Raw genomic sequence first — 17,929 nt, 5'->3', positions numbered from 1 at the left:
CAAGCATGGAAGTTTATGTTTTATCCTAAAGGCAGTGAAGAACTATTGAAGCTTCTTGAGCACAGGATACATTTTGGATTAAGAAGAAAGACATCAGATACCAGGTGAAAATCAATAAGGATTTGGACTAGGGAGGTTGTGGTATGAGTAGAGGGGAGGGGAATGAAGGAAAGGAATAGCCCTTTATTAAGGGCCTACTATGTGCAAAAGGCTTTGCAAATGTTTTCATTTGATCCTGAAAAAACCTTGTGAAATAGGTGCTCTTATTAATCCCTATTCTACAATTGAGTAAGCTGAGGCAGAGAGTGACTTGCTCAGGGTCACACAGCTCGTAAGTGTCTGAGGCCAGATTTGAACTCGTCTTCCTGACTCCAGGCCCTCTCCCCCAGTTAGATACTTACCTGCCTCTAAGAGGTGTTTTTAAGGTGGTATGTATAAGACCTCCCCACTAGATCAGGGAGGGATCTGCTTGCTGGCCCTTATACTTTTCTATAACTTGGAAATTAATACTTCCTACTGCTGGGATAATTAACATTAAAAGATGTTGACTTTTGTACTTTGAATGAAAGTCTCATGTTAGTTTTACCTTTGAATTAGGGTTTCATAAGATCAGTGTTTGACATCTTGCTTTAAACCCCCCCCAAAAAAACCCAAAACCTATTGGTATTCTCTACTCTCAATATTATTGATCTTCTCAAACTAGTTCTAGAAGAGATTGAATCTTGAGGTACTTTTCCATGTTCCTCTTTCTTGAAGTTCTTTATTAAAATTATTGCTAGAGGGGCAGCTAGGTGGTGCAGTGGATTGAACACTGGCCCCTGGAGTCAGGAGGAACTGAGTTTAATCCGATCCCAGATACTTGACACTTATAACTGTGTGATGTTGGGCAAGACACTTAACCTCATTTCCTAAAACCCCCCAAAAAATTGTTGCTAGAATTTGATTCACATGAACAAAAAGGAACTCAAAGAAAAATGTAAATTGAAAGCATTGGGAAATTTGGGCTGCCAGGTTTACCAAAATGTTAAGAGAGTAGTCAGAGCCAAGAAACCTTGGCAAGGGATTAAAGATTTTATATGATTTGACTATGACATATTAAATAGAACAACTTGGTTTCCAAGCTAAAAGTTTATATTACTTACATTTATATTACTTAACAGTTATGCTGGATCTTCCAATAGATCTCAGCTTTACTCAGTAAATATTTTTTCCAGCAGTTAAGAATAGGAACTAGATCTGTTACTATATCGGTATATTTTTATACCTTACTCTCTCTTACTTTCAAAGGTGTATTCTTATCCCATACTCTTTGGACAGTGACTCTGGCCTCCTTGCTGTTCCTGAAATAAGACACTCCATCTCCTAACTTTAGACTTTTCGCTGGCTATCCACTATGCCTGAAATTCTCTTCCCTCTCATTTCTATCTTCCTGACTTCTTTCAAGTCCTTGCTAAAATCTCACTTCCAGCAAGAACCCTTTCCTGATCCCCCTTAGTACCAGTGCCTTCCTTCTGTTTCTTATCTTCAATTTATTCTGTATATAGCTTGTTTGTACATAATTATTTGCATGTAGTCTCCTTTGATTGTGGGCTCTTTGAGAACAGGAACTGGTGTTGTGTTCTGTTTTGTTTTGTTTTTTGCCTTTCATTGTACCTCTGAGGCTTAGCACAGTTTCTGGCACATAACTAGATGCTTAATAAATGTTTGTTGGGGCAGCTAGGTGGCACAGTGGATAGAGTACCGGCCCTGAAGTCAGGAGGACCTGGGTTCAAATGCGAACTCAGACCAAACACTTGACACTTACTACCTGTGTGACCCTGGGCAAGTCACTTAACCCCAATTGCCTAAAAAAAAAAGATAAAATTAATAAATGTTTGTTGACAGTTGGATACAGAAATACATTTCATTCAACAGAGAGAAGGAGGGAGTTAAAGGAGAGATTAGTCCTAAGCAAAAATAAATTTTAAGGATGTACAAAAATATTTGTAACTCTTTTTGAGGTGGCAAAGAATGGAAATCTGAGAAAGTACCCATACATTGAGGAATAGATATGGTATGTAAATGTGATATCAGTTATCAATATACACTTACTGAATGTCTGTTATGTGCCAGGCACTGTTCTAGAAAGAGGCAAAAGACGGTCCCTGTCCTCAAGGAGTTCACAATCTGTTAGGGAAGACAAGCAAACAAATATGTACAAACAAGCTATTTGCAGGATAAATAGGAAATGATAAAAGAGGGAAGGCACTAGAATTAGGAAGGATTGGAAAAGGGTTCCTGTTGAAGTGGGATTTTAGTTGGTACTTAAAGGAAGTCAGAGAAGTCAGTAGATGGAGTTGAGGAAGGAAAACATTTTAGGTAGACAGCCAGAGAAAATGCCCTGCGTTGAAAAATGGAGTGTTCATTGACTTGTTTGTTTTCATATATTAACAACTGTATTTCAATGTAATTGGTTTTCTTTGTGATCCTGGGTATTTTATTTTATGCATTTAAGGACATTATTCTGAGAAGTGGTCCATAGGTTTTACTACACTGCCAGTGGGATTCATAACACAAAAAAAGTTAAGAACCCTGAATGCAGGGGAACTTCTTTGACCAATTAATGTTGATTAATTGGTGGCCTTTTCTACCTTTAAATTTCTTCTTTATCAGTAAGCAGGCATATAACACGCCATGTAAATCTAGTGTGAAAATATGACACTGTTTTCTATAGAAATTGTCAAATAAATAGTCCTGCTTACTTTATTTTCAGTTTCCTCCTACAGAAATTTCTAATTCTAATAATATGTGACAGGGAGTAAGGTATAAGAAGAGTGGAAAGGTAGGAGAGGGTTATGTTATGAAGGGCTTTAAACATCAAACAGAGGATTTTGTGTGTGATCCTAGAGACAGGAAGAGGACGCTAGAGTAGGGGAATAAACTGTGATTTCAGAAAATCACTTTGGTGGATGAATAATCAATTGGATAAATAATAATTGGGGGGGCAACTAGGTGGCACAGTGGATAGAGCACTGGCCCTGGAGTCAGGAGGACCTGAGTTCAAATCCAGCCTCAGACACATAACACTCATTAGCTGTGTGACCTGAGGCAAGTCACTTAACCCCAATTGCCTCACCAAAATAAATAAATAAAAATAAATAATAATTGGATTGGAGTGGGAAGAGAGTTGACGCAAGCAAGTCCACAGCAGTTTATTGTAGTAGTCTAGGCATAAGGCAATGAGGACCTGCATCAGAATGGTAGCAGTGGCAGAGGAAAGAAGTTGGCGTATGTAGCAAAGGTGAAATTAACTGGCTTTTGCAATATATTGGCTATGGAGGCTGAGAGATAATGAGAAGCCTAGGATGACTCCTACATTGTAAGCCTGAGGGACTGGGAGGATAGTGCTGCACTAAAAAGTAATAGGGAAATGGAGAGGGGGTGGTAGCGGCAGTACAGGGGGAAATACAATGAGTTCAGTTTTGGACATGTTGAGTTTAAGATGTTTATTGGACATCCACATAGAGAAGTCTAAAGGACAGTTAGAGATGTGAGATTTGAAGTCCGCAGAGAGGCTAGGAAAGGATAGGTAGATTTGAGAATCATCAACATAGCGAAGGTATCCATGGGAGGTGATGAGATCACCAAGGGAAATAGTACAGAGGGAGAAGAAAAGAGGGCCCAGGAAAGAGCCCTGTGGAACATGTACATGAGAAGAAATGGTCTTATAAGTAGGAAGAGGACCAGGAGAGAGTGGTATACCAAAAACCTAGAAAGAAGAGAGTATCAAGAAAAAGATCAGCAGAGTCAAAGGCTATAGAGAAGTCAAGGAAAATAAGAATGGGGGTGGGTGAAAGGCCATTGGATTTGGCAATAAAGAGATCATTAGTAAGTTTGGAGAGAGCAGTTTTGGTGGAATGATGAGGTTAGAAGACAGATTTACATGGGCTTAAGAAAGTGAGAGGAAAGGAAGTGGGGGCACCCATTGTAGATGGCCTTTTCAAGGAGTGTGACCCCAAAGGGCAGAAGAGATATAGGATGTTAGATAGTAAAGATAAAAAATATCAAGTGAGGGTTTTTTGAGGATAGGGGGGAGTCATGGGCATGTTTGTAGACAGTAGAGAAGAAGCCGGTAGACAGAGAGTGTGAAAAAAATAACTGATAGAGTAGGGATGACTGTGGGGGCAATCTGTTGGAGGAGACAGGTTGGAATGGGATCACTTGTTCAAACAGTAGAGGGTTTAGCCTTGGTATACTATTGTACTGAACTCTTACCAACTTAATGACCAACCAGGATTCCAAAGAATTAGTGAGAGAATGCACAATGAAACAAATATTTTTTGGACATGGACGATGTGTAAATTTGTTTTAATTGACTATATATGTTTGTTATGGGTTTTGTTTTTCTTGTGTTCTCTACTGGCCAAGATCAGAAAAAGGGGTGGTGACAGGGAGGGAGGTGGGGTGGAGTGAGGGGGACACAAGGCAGATCTTGGCTATTAAAACAAAGTAAAATATTTTATTTTTAAAATGCTTGTTGACTGACTGGTATAAGGAATTTCAGGATAAGGGTGCTCCCTCCACCAATGAAAGTCAGCACTTTCTAAGGGTTACTCTTCTAGTATATGTGAGAGGTGGGATTTGAACTCAGATCTTTCTGGCTCCAAGACCAGCTCTTTATACACTACACCTTGTAACTTGCCAGCTCTTTTGTCCAGAAATTTAGTTTACCCAAATTTTCTTATGCTATTTAAGTAGTGTTATATTTAGAAATAGCAGACTTTTTAAATGTGAACAGATTCTGGTGTAAATAGCTATAGTAAGGTTAAATGAAGTTTTATATTTACATATATATACATATCTATATCTATATATCAAAGCACTTTGAAAATCATAAAGTACTATATAAATATGAAATAGTAATGTCATGTGAGCTATATTGCATTACAAAGGACAGAAGTCTTTCTTATTGTTAAAGCTAGAATCTTTTTGGCATGTCTTATTGAATATCTTGTTGTGGTTAGTATTATTCTTTGAGTTGGAACAGTTGATCCTTGTGGGCAGCATGTAGGAACTTATTTATGCCAAGTGTTAGTTCAGATCCGCTATTATAGATGCAAATTTGAAATAGGAAACCAAATGGAAACTTATTTGCATAAAACAATTATCTGTGACACTAAGGTTTAATATCTTTTGAATGATTTAGTATTATAAACAAAAAGGAAATTTTTGGGACACGTACCAGTAGTACAAATAAGATATAAATCAGGGCTTACATTTAATAAAGATTATAAATTAAAGGAAGGATACAATCTGAAAAACTAACAATTAAACTTTCTAGCACCTTTCTTGCAAGGTGTGGAGAGCTTCCTTGCATCTGTCTTGTTTTTGTTCTTCATGGTATTTTCACTTTATTCTTTTTATTCCTTTCTTTTCAGTAGGTTATCTCCTCTCATTCTTTGATATCTCCAAAGAATCAATGCTCCTCACTTTTACTTGTCTGCCATTACTATTTCTTTCTTGTCAGCAGGTTCCCTCTATTATCACTTTCCATTGTTTCTCTCTAAAACGGATTTATATTGAAGCTGGAATCTTTCAGACCAGACTTCTTCTAGAAGTTATCCAAATACTTTGACCATTATTTTTCATGTCTTCCCTTATCAGCCTTCTTTGTATTACTCTGCTCTGGATACTACTCTTTTTGTAGTGTGCAAGAAAGCACTCTCTACTAAAAATTATTTTTCTTTTTTCATATAGACTCTCAAAGTTGTCCTGACCAACATCATTTTGCATTAACATCATTAATACATTATAGCCAAAACCCCACAGTAAATTTATTAAGCTGGATGCCCATTTGTAAGAAACTTCCTATGGAACGAATTGACGCCTGTAACATTGCTTTACCTTAACATCATGTTTTCCCGGAATTAGTTAAGATGTTAGGCAAGATAGGCTGTACTTTTTGTGGGACATAGATGTTAACTAATCTTATTTTTCTTCTAATTTTCACCCAGTATTTGGTTTTCTTTCCCTCGGCTACCTCCTGAAGTTGTTTCAGGGACCACCTAACCTAGGGCTTCTTAACCTGGGATCCATAAACACCTAAGGTGTCTGTGGGTAGATTTTAAGGGGTCTGTGATCCTCTATGGGAAAAAAATCACATCATCTTTATTTCAGTATAAATTTGTTTCCTTTGTAATCCTATACTTTATGCATTTTAAAACTTTATTCTGAGAAGGGGGCAAAGGGTCCGTAGTCTTCACCAGATTGTCAAAGGGGACCATGATACATAAAAGGTTAAGAACCCCTGATCCTAACCCCTCACTTGTCTCCCCTGGTTCCTGACAGCCATCTCATTTTCTATCTACAAGTCATGGCAACCTCTTCATCTTCTATAGATGGAGAAACAGAAGCATAGCAAAGTGTTGCACAGTATTCAAGGGAGAGTCAGGCCCATGTCTGTTCATGGGCACCTGCCTCATTCTTTACCCTGTTGTTCTAAATGTGGCTCCCTGATGCTTTTAGGTTTTCCAGCAGCATGTAGACGTCTTGTGATTTTCAGTCAGCAGGCTGGGGTAAGATGCCACTTGTGTCCTACTTTCCACTGTTAAACCAGAAAGCTTGATTTGATTTATTTTAATTCAGATTCTTGGCAATTTAGAGTTTTTTGAATGGCTTCAAATATATCTAATAAGATACAATTAAATTGGCTATTAAGTTTGCCCAAACTGTAGTTTGGTAGGGCACCCTTACTCTGGCAACAAAGACAATTATTATCTTTGATCTTCTTAAATTTGTCTCATTTTCCTTATAGTTTTAAAAATCTGTTTTCTAATAGTGTTTTTTAATCTCACAGATGCTGACTTGACCATGACAGAACCCAGCAGCTCTGATAGCCGGGGGGAGAGAGCTGACCTCTATGCAAATGCTGATGAGGCCCTCCTTGGAGGAGAAGCTAGCTACCTGTCCCAGCCCCTCACCCCAGAGAAGGAAGATGCACTGCACCAGGCTACAGCTGTTGCTAATTTACGGGCAGCTCTCATGAGTAAGAACAGCTTGCTGTCTCTGAAAGCAGATATGCTAGGAGATGATAGCTCTCTGCTGTTTGAATACTTGCCCAAAGGCACACATTCATTATCTCGTAAGTTTATATATATATATATATTTTTTTCCTATTCTCCTTAGCTTTTGTTTTCAAAAGCTATATTGAAAATCTCATGGGAGATAAGGCAATAATTTAAGCCACATCATATTTATTAAATTCAGTATGCTATTTGAGAGTGAACACTCTTGTGTTCCTTCTAAGGTAAAGATTAAGTTGCTAATTGTTCCATATGTTTAGATCTTGGGTTTTTAAAATAATATCACAGGAGAAAGCTTGTGTGTTGAAAACTTATGGAGAAAAATGTATCTTAACTTTTTAAAGGAAAGAGTTTAACTAACATTGCACTTGCTAATCATTGCAAAGAAGGACATTAATTATTGTGGACTAATTATTTTGAAATTTAGTAATATATATACTATAATAATACTTCAAACACAGATTTAAAGGCTCCTGTCAAACTTTATCCAAAATTTGGTTAGATGTAAAAATGTAACAAGCTACCTTGGAAAACTTTAGCATTCTAGGAAGTTTAGAGAAACTGTATTAGATATAATAGAATATAAATTCCAAAAGGTTTTGTGCTCCCTCTGCTGGCTCTCTGCTGCTGCCAAATTGTTCTGATTCTACTGCAGTGTGACTGAAAAGCAGTTTTTAAATAGAACCAATGAAGAAGTGCTAAGTATTTATATCTACTTTTATTTCAACAGAAAATACTGGTTACAAATGAGTTATGTAAGAGCTTTTTTTGACTTGGCTTGACTTAAATGTGTTAAGTTGAATTCTGGATGTACAGAAGATTTGATAAACTACTCTGAGAAATTATGAGAATTAAGGGCAGTATTACTTTAATTTATTGAGTAACTGATGCTATAAGGGAATTTATTCTGTGGTTTTCTTTCTATCTAGTGGCTTACATATTCTAAACCAGATACTCTCCTCTTTTAGTATTTGTTGAGAGATTCAAGTTAAGACTATTAAGATTATGGTCATTGGACTATACCACACCTTTCACAAGACTTCTCACTTTGGGACAACTAATTCCTTCTTTGTTGTGATGTTCTTAAAGCATTAAATTGGTAGACTGACACAGGAGCCTCTGACTAAGCTTGTTCAGCCTGTACTTTCTCCAACATAAGAGTTCTCTAAAGGTTTTTTATGGCATCATGTGTAAAGTAACTTTTTAAAATGGCTTTACTAAAAAAAACAAAACCATCACTATCCTGTATGCTTTTTCGCATTTGGGTGATGGGTGTTAAGTTGTTACATGGCAAGTAGGGGTATGACAGAGAATTAGGTTTATTAATGTGTCCAATTGTTTATTAGATGGGAAAAGAGAACTATGATTAAATGTGCTCTGTGCTAAGGAAAATAAGAATAGAGCAGCATATGTTATTGTTTGATTTGTAGAGACCACTTGGATCATCTTAAGTGTATTTGATATGCTTGCATCTGCTCAGAATGTAAGGAAGAGGGGGGAGATGCATGAAGTCTTGGGCATCTCACTATACTCTACAAAGTAAGGGTAACTTTCCAACTATGAATAAAATTTTGTGACATTTATAAATGCTATAGATTTAGTTTTTTCTACTGGAATAATGGAGGTTGAAGAAGAGGTTACCAATCATTTTTACCCTGAGGAATCTAATAATGTATTTGGATTTTAAATCTCTCTCCAACTTTGTTTTAAATAAGACTAAAGGATTATACTTTAAAATTTGTAGTTTGAGGATATTAAAGAAAATTGTAGTTCCCTTTGAGTAAAGAATTGGGGATATCTTGTGTATTTTCCTTCCTAGTGTATTTTATTGCTAAGGTTTCTGCAGTATGTTTGCTGTTATCAGTGTTTGGATTTTAAAGGATTCTGGATATTAGCAGTGATAAAAAAAAAGATAGATGGAAAGTATTCCAAGCATATGAAATCTCTGAAAAGGTGGAAACTAAGGAATCTTACAAATAAAGCCATTTTAGGCTTGACATAAGCAAAAACTTCTTAACTGAAGTGGAATGGGCTACCTCAGATAATGGTGGCTTCCCTCTCACTGGAGTTCTACATACAGAGGCTGGAAATAGTTATTAGAGAGGAGACCCCTATACAAGCATGGTTTGGACTAGATAACTTCTAATTCCCTTTCAACACTAAGATCCTATGAATTGGAGAGCATTTGGGGTTTTTTGGTTTTGTTTGTTTGGCCAGTGGAGAAGATGAGACATATGGGAGAATGACAGGGAGGTTAAGTAGTATGAGATAGCTTCCCGAAGTGAAATCAGATGACCTTGATCATTAGAGATTTCCCTAGTTATTCCACCAAACAGATCACTTTTCACTTAGTAAAATCATTTTTTTCTTCAATGTGATTTCTCTGCAAAATTTTAATGACATTTGATTTAAGAACCCAGTGGTATTTGATTTAAGCCCATAATTTACATTATGGCCTTTTAGACTCATTTGTATGTTTTAAATGTTAAGTCTTTCACATGTGTATGTTTTTCCATTTTCCTCAATAGATCTTAAGCTTCTTAAGAAGTTGTCCTTTGTATGTACTTAGTGCAGGACCTTGCAGCTAGTGTGTGTTCAAAAAATACTGATCAAGTCTGCCTTCTTCATCCTTTGGAAAGCTGGAGTGTATGGATAGATTTATTTTATTTGACTGTCTAAATTAAAGCATAAAGGTCCCAAATTAATGATCAGGCAGTTTTCTAAAAGTTTGGGAACTTAGAATGTATCTTTCCATTGAACCATGTTATAACTAGCAGCGAGATTCTCAGGCTAACCCGTGAAAATCTAATTAGCCTATAATGTAATCTTTGATATTAGAAGTATTGCCCTAAATTTTGAGTCCAAAGATCAGAGAATTGTTGTAGCAGAGAAGAAAAAAGAAAAAGAGGTTTTTCTTTTTTTTTTTAATTTAATTTGTTTAATTTTAACAGTTTTTTGAGTTCCAAATTCTCTTCCTCCTGCCTCTCCCCCACCCACTGAGAAGGCAAGCAATTTATCAGTTATACATGTGAAATCCTGTGAAACATATTTTCATATTAGCCATATCATAAAAAAGTAAGAAAAAGAAAGAAAGTGAGAAAATTATACTTCAGTTTGCACTCAGAGTTCATTAGTTCTCACTGTGGAGGTTGATAGCATTTTTCATCATGAATCCTTCAGAACTCTCTTAGATCATTGTATTGATCAGAGTAGCTAAGTCTTTCACAGTTGATCATCATTACAATATTGTTATTACTGTGTACAGTGTTATCCTAGTTCTGCTCACTTCACTTTGCATCAATTCATAGGTCTTTCCATGTTTTTCTGAAGCCATTCCCCTCTTTATTTCTTATAGCACAATGAGTATTCCATCACAATCATATACACTTGTTCTGCCATTCACCAATTGATGGACATCCCCTCAATTTCCAATTCTTTGCCACCACAAAAAGAGCTGCTATAAATAAATGGATGAACGGTGGGGCAGCTAGGTGGCACAGTGGATAGAGCACCAGCCCTGGATTCAGGAGAACCTGAGTTCAAATCCAGCCTCAGACACATAACACTTACTAGCTGTGTGACCCTGGGCAAGTCACTTAACCCCATTGCCCAACGAAAAATAAATAAATAAATGAATGGATGAATGAATAGATAAATAAATAGCCTTTTCCCTTTGCTTTGATTTCTTTGAGGTACAGACCTGGTAGTGGTATTGCTGGGTCAAAGGTTATACACAGTTTTATAGCCCTTTGGGTGTAGTTCCAAATTGTTCTCTAGAATGGTTAGACCAATTCACAACTCCACCAACAGTTCATTAGGGTACCTATTTTTCCCTCATCCCCTCCAGCATTTTTCATTTCTGATAGATCTGAAGTGGCACCTCAGAGTTGTTTAAATTTGCATTTCTCTAATCAATAGTGTTTTAGAGCATTTCAATATGACTATAGATAACTTTGATTTCTTCTGAAAACTGCCTGTTTATATCCTTTGACCATTTATCACTTGGAGAATGTTCTTATTTTTATAATTTGACTCAGTTTTGAGTCTTTGAGAAATGAGGCCTTTATCAGAGAAATTTGATGTAAAATTTTTGATATTACTTTATTATCTTTCGTACCTTTTAGCAAAATGACATTTCCCTGATTATCTTTTTAAAAAAAGATTTTCTTTACCTTTTTTTGATCTGGGAAGGACTTAGATAAAATTTGTCTTTGGCTTCAGCTCACCAACCTTTTTGTACACCCCACTTCTTTTACCTAGTGCCAGCTTCCCTTGATACCTAGTGCCCTCATGTTGCTCAAAGCAGGACCTGCTAACAGCCCGTTTTATCCTCAAAAATGCATCATCTTCCAAAATTATTAGGTTTCTTCTCCCCCCAAATTTTCCAATCTCTCTAATAATTAATTCTACCTAAATATCTTGAAGAAAGAAGTCAGATAAAATTATTATACATGTATAAATGACTAATAGCCCTGTAACTTTCCAGAGTTATTTGCATTTTCCAAGAAGATGAATATTAACCCAAAAGAATGCTTAATTAATAGAATTTCAAGAGTCTAACAAGATAAAAAAAATTTCCGGCAGTGTAATGAGTGAGATAGTTGAAGGTAGGAGGAGAGCCACACAAATATGCAGTACAGTTCTGCCCAAGTTTGCCTTTATTATCAGTCCCTTTAAGTTCTTTTGATAATTTCTTCTCATTCTCTACTTCTGTACTTGTGTATGTACTACATACTCTACTTCTAAAAATCCAAGTTTTTTCTTCATAACAGTTCTCAGAAGTGTGTGTGTGTGTGTGTGTGTGTGTGTGTGTGTGTGTGTGTGAGTGAGTGAGTGAGAGAGAGAGACACACACACCAAAGGCAGCTATTTGTTATATATAGTTTGTTTGTAAATCAGGGACTACTGCCTGTATTAATTTATAAGATCTGGGGGAAATATTCTTATTGAACTTATTATCCTTTGAAAATACACTTCCCCAAATCATCCTAAATAAATCAAATTTAAAAGTAGAGTTAGAGAGCAAGTGAATTAGCTGCCTTTTTTTTTTCCAGAAAGCACTAATCATAAATATTTTCAGGGATTTTTATGTTGTTTTCTATAAAGCAAACTATAATAAACTAATAGACTTTTTAATATATCTTTTAGCTTTCACTTAAATAACACTTGACCTGTCATTTTTCCTTGTTTCCTTCATTTTTTTCCAATAGGACAGGGAGCCCAAAACACACCTGAATAGGAATGAGTTGCTTCTGCTGGATAACACAGCCTTTGCTTCAGTGTAGTGAGGAGTTCACTCTTTCCCTAGGCAACCCATTCTACTTTGGGATAGTCCTAGTTGTTAGGACATTTTTATTTACATAGAATGAAAACATTCCTATCTGCAACTTGTACTCATTGTTCTTGATTCTACCCTCTGGAGCTAAATTGGACAAATCTTGTCTTTTTTCAGTATGAGAGTTCTTCAAATACCTTAAGACAGCTATCTCCCCTGAATCTTCTATTCTCCAGGTTAAACATCCCTCAATCAGTTCTCATCTCACATGGTTTCAAGTCGCCCACTTTGTTCTTCCTTTGAACATGATCTGGGTTTTTTATGTCCTTCCTAAAATTTGGCTTCCAGAATTGAAAATAGAAATAGAATTCCATATGGGTCTAACCAGGATAGAGTACAGATGAACTATCAGTTCCCTTGTTCTGGACACCATGCTTCAATTAATGTAGCCTGAGATAAAATTGGAGGGTTTTTTCGTTTGGTTTAGTTTTTGGCTGTTGCACTGCTAATGCATATTAAGTTTATAGTTCATCAAAACTTCTAGATTAATTTGGTATTTTATAACTAGCAACAGTAATAAATTAACTGTCTTTCCTTATCTGATATTTGTGCAACTGAATTTTTCAACTTACATTATCACTTTATTTTTCTGTCTCTCTCTCTACTGTAAGAGGCCAAACTGTGGCTGCTTGATAATGATGACCTTGTTGAGAAAAGAGGAAGTAAAGGAAGAGATTTTTTTTCCCTTGGAAATAATAGAATTTGAAAGAAAAACTCTTTAATTGTGCTGTGTAGCTTTTAGGTCTACTTTACCTAGCAGCATCAGTGTTTTAAGAGCTGATAAAAAATATATTAAGACTAATGGTTTTATCTCTTAGCCTTTTTTTCTAATGGGTTTTAAGCCTGGGAGGACAGAACTTGGTAAGCTACAGTTAGAACTTATTACTAGATTATTTCGTTTCATCTCTCTCTTATTTCATACCTATCCAAGATGCATTTAGAGGTGGGGGAGTGGAAATGAAGGTTAAAAATTGAAAACAGCTCTCTGTGCCTTCTGATCCACAACCCAAAGTTCTGGCTCTGCCTAGAGCAGGATCAGTCTAGAAAGTGCTTCATGGGGGCAGCTAGGTGGTGCAGTGGATAGGACGCCAGCCCTGGAGTTGGGAGGACCTGAGTTCAAATTCAGCCTCTGATATTGTCACTTACTAGCTGTATGACCCTGGGCAAGTCACTTAACCCTATTGCCTAGCCCCCCAAAAAAGTGTTTCACAAACCACATTTTGGTTTAGTCTTTTCTGAGAATATTAGGATTTGACTCATTTTATCCCCTTCCAAAGGATTCATCCCAGGAACATAAAAATATAGCTTACGTCTGGGTTCATACAGAAAAAATCAAAGGGCTCTCAGTTTCCTTACAAGCACTCCAGTTAAGATTACATTGAATATAGAACAGGTTTTATTTAACATAACTTTTTAAAAAACTTGTACAAAAATGGAGAAAGGCCTTACATCCCAAGCCCATAACCAGTCACGACAATTTTCCCTACCTCTGTTGGACCTTCAGTTTCCCCTAAGAAACTACTTAGTGATTGGCCCTCCCCCTCAAAAATAAAAGAGGGCATGCACTTGGGATTGCTAAAAAGTCAATCACAGGCAGTGGTCAAAAGCAAAACATTAGTGAGGAGGAAAAAGGAGAAAGGAGAAAGAAAAGCATATACAGGGAGAGGGGGGAAAGGATGAAGAGAAAGATACAGAGAATTATCATAATTGTGAATGTGATATATGAATGTAACGGAATGCTATTGTGCTATAAGAAATGATGAACAGGCAGACTTCAGATAAACCTGGAAAGACTTGTATGGTTTGATGCTGAGTGAAGTGAGCAGAACCAGGAGAACATTGTACACAGTAACAGCCACATTAAGGAATGACTGACTTTGATAGACTTAACCCTTCTCAGCAGTACAAGGATCTAAGACATCTCCAAAAGCCTTATGATGGAAAATGCTATCTACATCCAAAGAAAAAACTATGGAGTTTGACTGCAGATCAAAGCATACTATTTGCTATATTTTTTTTCCCTTCTGTTGTGTTTTGTTTCCTCTTTCTGGTTGTTCCTCCTATTGGGTTCTAATTCTTCTTTACAACATCACTAGTGTGAAAATGTTTAATAAGAATGTACATGTATAGCCTATATTAGATTGCGTGCTGTCTTGGGGAGGGAGGTAGGAAGGGAGGAGGAGAAAAATTTAAAACTCAAAAGCTTATGGAAATGATTGTTGATAAATCAAAATAAATTAATAAAAAAAAGAAAATAAATAAAAAGTCAATCCCTCCCCTACTTCCACCAGTGAGTCCCACTTCCCCAGAGATCTAGCACTATTCTTATGCTAAGGCTCTCTCATTAGTGTAAATAACTGAGGATCACTAGAGAATTAAGGCCTTTTCCCAGCCTTTATGGGCCATATAACTCATAATAGAAGAGAAAGGCAAGATTTTGGATTGCTGCCCCTCAACCCTGGCTCCTGCCTAATCCTAGATCCTCCTTCCGCCCCTCCATTTATTTCAACAACTTGGCATTGTCCAGGAACACCCTCTTCTCTACATGAAGCTTGTTTCAGGAATTCTTCCACTTTGCTAGAACTTCCCTATTGTTCTGAAGCTGCTTTTGGCCACTACCATCTCTGGCTCTATGGTTCCCTAGAGGGGTTGCACAGATACACAGGCTTCCTTCTAGGGAATGGGGACCCATTCTAGGGAATGGAGACCTTTCTCTTTTCTCTCTTTTAAAATCTAAGTTCAAGGTTGTATCTCAGATGTGTAGCTATGACTTAAGCAATAATGTTCAAGTGAGACATTATCAAAGACCTCAGCTCAAATATAGTTTTGTTAACCTTGACCAGGCAGCTCCTAGACATACTCTGTACATTAAAAAAAAAAACAGAAACAAAATAAAACCCTAATCTTTATTTTTAGAGTATTTGGAAATGTTTTCAACAGAGATTAGAGTAGGGGCAGCTAGGTGATGCAGTGGATAGAGCACCGGCCCTGAAGTCAGGAAGACCCGAGTTCAAATGTGGCTTCAGACCAAACACTTGACACTTACTAGCTGTGTGACCCTGGGCAAGTCACTTAACCCCAATTGCCTCACCAAAAAAGAGAGAGAGAGAGAAGCTAGAGTAGAGCAATAATAAAAGGTAGCCCCTGATACTAAATTAATGAAAAAATGAAAGGTCATAACTTTTATTTTTAGCATATGGAGACATCATTATCAATTATCATTATCAGTTAAAATGACATTGAGTTGGAGCTTGAAAATGTAGTAGCTTTTTGGAGCCACAGGTGAGAGTTGAGTGCCAGGCAGACACCAGAGGTAGACAAGCAGCCATGAAAAGACCTTTGAGAACCCTCACACCAGAGGTGCTCCCTGAACACCCATACACCCCAAAACTTTTGTGTGTATTGGTTGTCCACTGCCATTTTCATCCAGGCTCTTTGTTTAGGGAAGAGGCAAACAACAAAATGCTAAAAGATAATTAGATGTAGAATAAGTATAATATAAAATGGTTCTTATCTGGTGTGGTAGAAAGAGTACTAAAGTATGAGTCAGTGGACATTGGCATTACACCTAGGATAGTTAATCTCTAGAGTCCCTTGTAGCACCAAAGTTCTGTGATTATGACTTCAATATTATTATTTTTAATTTATCTGCTCCTCCCACTTAACCCCCTTCCTCCAATGGAGCAAACTTTTTTAAACTTGAAAAACAAATCCTTCAAGTACATCTCAAAAGTAGTCTGACAAAATAAATTCCCACATTAGCCATGTCAGAAAATGTATATCTCTTTCTGCATTTTAAGTTAATCACCTCTCCATTGAGAGGTGAGTGGTATGTTTCATCTTCATTCTTTTGGACTCATTTTATTAGTGCATTGAGCAGAGACCTAAAGTCTTTCAAAGTTGCTTTTCTCTATATTTATGTAATATTATTATTTAAAGTATTCTTCTAGTTCTGTTCACCTTAATACTTCATTAGTTCATGGAAGCCTTTCCACTTTCCTCTGAAATTATCCATTTCATCATTTTTTATAGCATAATAAGAATCCATTAGATTCATATACCCACAATATGGTTAACCAGTCCCCAGTAGGAAGCTATTCCCTAAGTCTCCAATTTTTGGCTACCATGAAAAGAGCTGCTGTAAATATTTTTGTCCATAGATTCCTCTCCCCTTTCTTTGATGTCCTTGGGGGTACAGGCTTGTGGGGGGTATCCTGGGTCAAAGGGTTTATGCACAGTTTGGTAACCCTAGTTCAAAACTGGGATTCTGATTCTAATAAAGTTCATTAACTCATTTTTATTCATTTGACTTATAGACATGTCTTGGTCCTCCTTCTTTTATAATTTGAGCTCCCCATTTATTTTCTGAAAAGGATTTGGCCTAACACTTTCAGTGAGTTTTAGTAGTTGGCAGTCTGTTTTGCACACTAAACTATGAGCAGTAAAATTTAATTTCAAAGTAGTCTAGAACATATCAGCTGGTTCGCATTATGTGTCAGTCCCCTTTGTCTCATGTGTATATATACCTGTAAGAGAAGTTTTTTTTTAAAAAAAAGAAATTGACAATGAAATTGGTTTTGGGGAGTTTTTAATTGAATTTTCCAAAGTGTAGCATCAAACAGAATTCTAGTTTTTATGGTTGCTTTTATGGTTGGACTGCAAGAAGCCTTTTCTTTGGTGTGAATACAGCACTGTTCTTTGATTCTCAGTGCATTTGGTGTTTGCTGTTTATAAACTTTGTCATCTTAGCTATGAATGCAGTTTACATGTTAGCAGTTTGTTGAAGTATACTGTGTAAAAGCATCATGAGAATTTTTCTCATTCAGGCATAACACTGAATATTTTGCTTCTAGAGGTTTTGCTATGGATAGAAGAAATATTAATTTAAACTTGAAAATATTTTAAGTAAATCTATTTTCCTCCAGTTATTGAATTTTGTTGTTGTTGTTGTTGTTGAGTAATTGGGGTTAAGTGACTTGCTCAGGGTCATGCAGCTAGTAAGTGGCAAGTGTTTGAGGCCAGATTTGAATTCCGACTCCAAGGTCGGAGCTCTATCCACTTCACCACCTAGCTGCCCCGGGTTATCGAATTTTAATGTGTTTACATTTTCATATGCAGGATCAGCATGAATTGTGGATAGAGGTCCAGTCTTGGTGTCAAGAAAGACCTTTAAGTCTTGCCTCTGACACGGACTGTATAATCTTGGGAAAATCACTTGACCTTTTGGTGATCCCAGGCAGCTCTTTAAGACTTTTTTTTTCTTTAAGGCAATTGGGGTTAAGTGACTTGCCCAGGGTCACACAGCTAGTAAGTGTCAAGTGTTTGGTCTGAAGCCACATTTGAACTCGGGTCCTCCTGACTTCAGGGCTGGTGCTCTATCCACTGTGCCACCTAGCTGTCCCAGCTCTTTAAGACTTTAAGTTAATTTTGGAACTCAAAATTTTATAAAAGTGAATGTTGAAAACAAACAAAAAAGACATTAAGTTGAAAAACAGCTGCTGATTTGCACTGATGATAGGGGTTTCCTCACCAAG

At 36.8% G+C, this 17,929-nt stretch overlaps 1 protein-coding gene across 10 annotated transcripts in view; it reads left to right on the top strand.

The window, feature by feature from the left end:
- Window positions 1-17,929, top strand: part of ZBTB46 (zinc finger and BTB domain containing 46) — a 168,961-nt gene that overhangs the window by 107,073 nt on the left and 43,959 nt on the right. For all 10 annotated transcript variants that reach the window (XM_078149904.1, XM_078149903.1, XM_078149905.1 and 7 more), the window contains one exon: window positions 6,836-7,120. In XM_078149904.1, coding sequence (XP_078006030.1) covers window positions 6,836-7,120 — 285 coding nt within the window. The remainder of the gene's footprint in view (window positions 1-6,835; window positions 7,121-17,929) is intronic.

This window comes from Phascolarctos cinereus, unplaced genomic scaffold (assembly GCF_003287225.1).
Source record: "Phascolarctos cinereus isolate Bilbo 61053 unplaced genomic scaffold, phaCin_HiC Scaffold_2;HRSCAF=192, whole genome shotgun sequence".
Lineage (NCBI taxonomy): Eukaryota > Metazoa > Chordata > Mammalia > Diprotodontia > Phascolarctidae > Phascolarctos > Phascolarctos cinereus.
The sequence above is the reverse complement of the archived record's forward strand: the minus strand, read 5'-3'. Positions and strand labels throughout refer to the sequence as shown.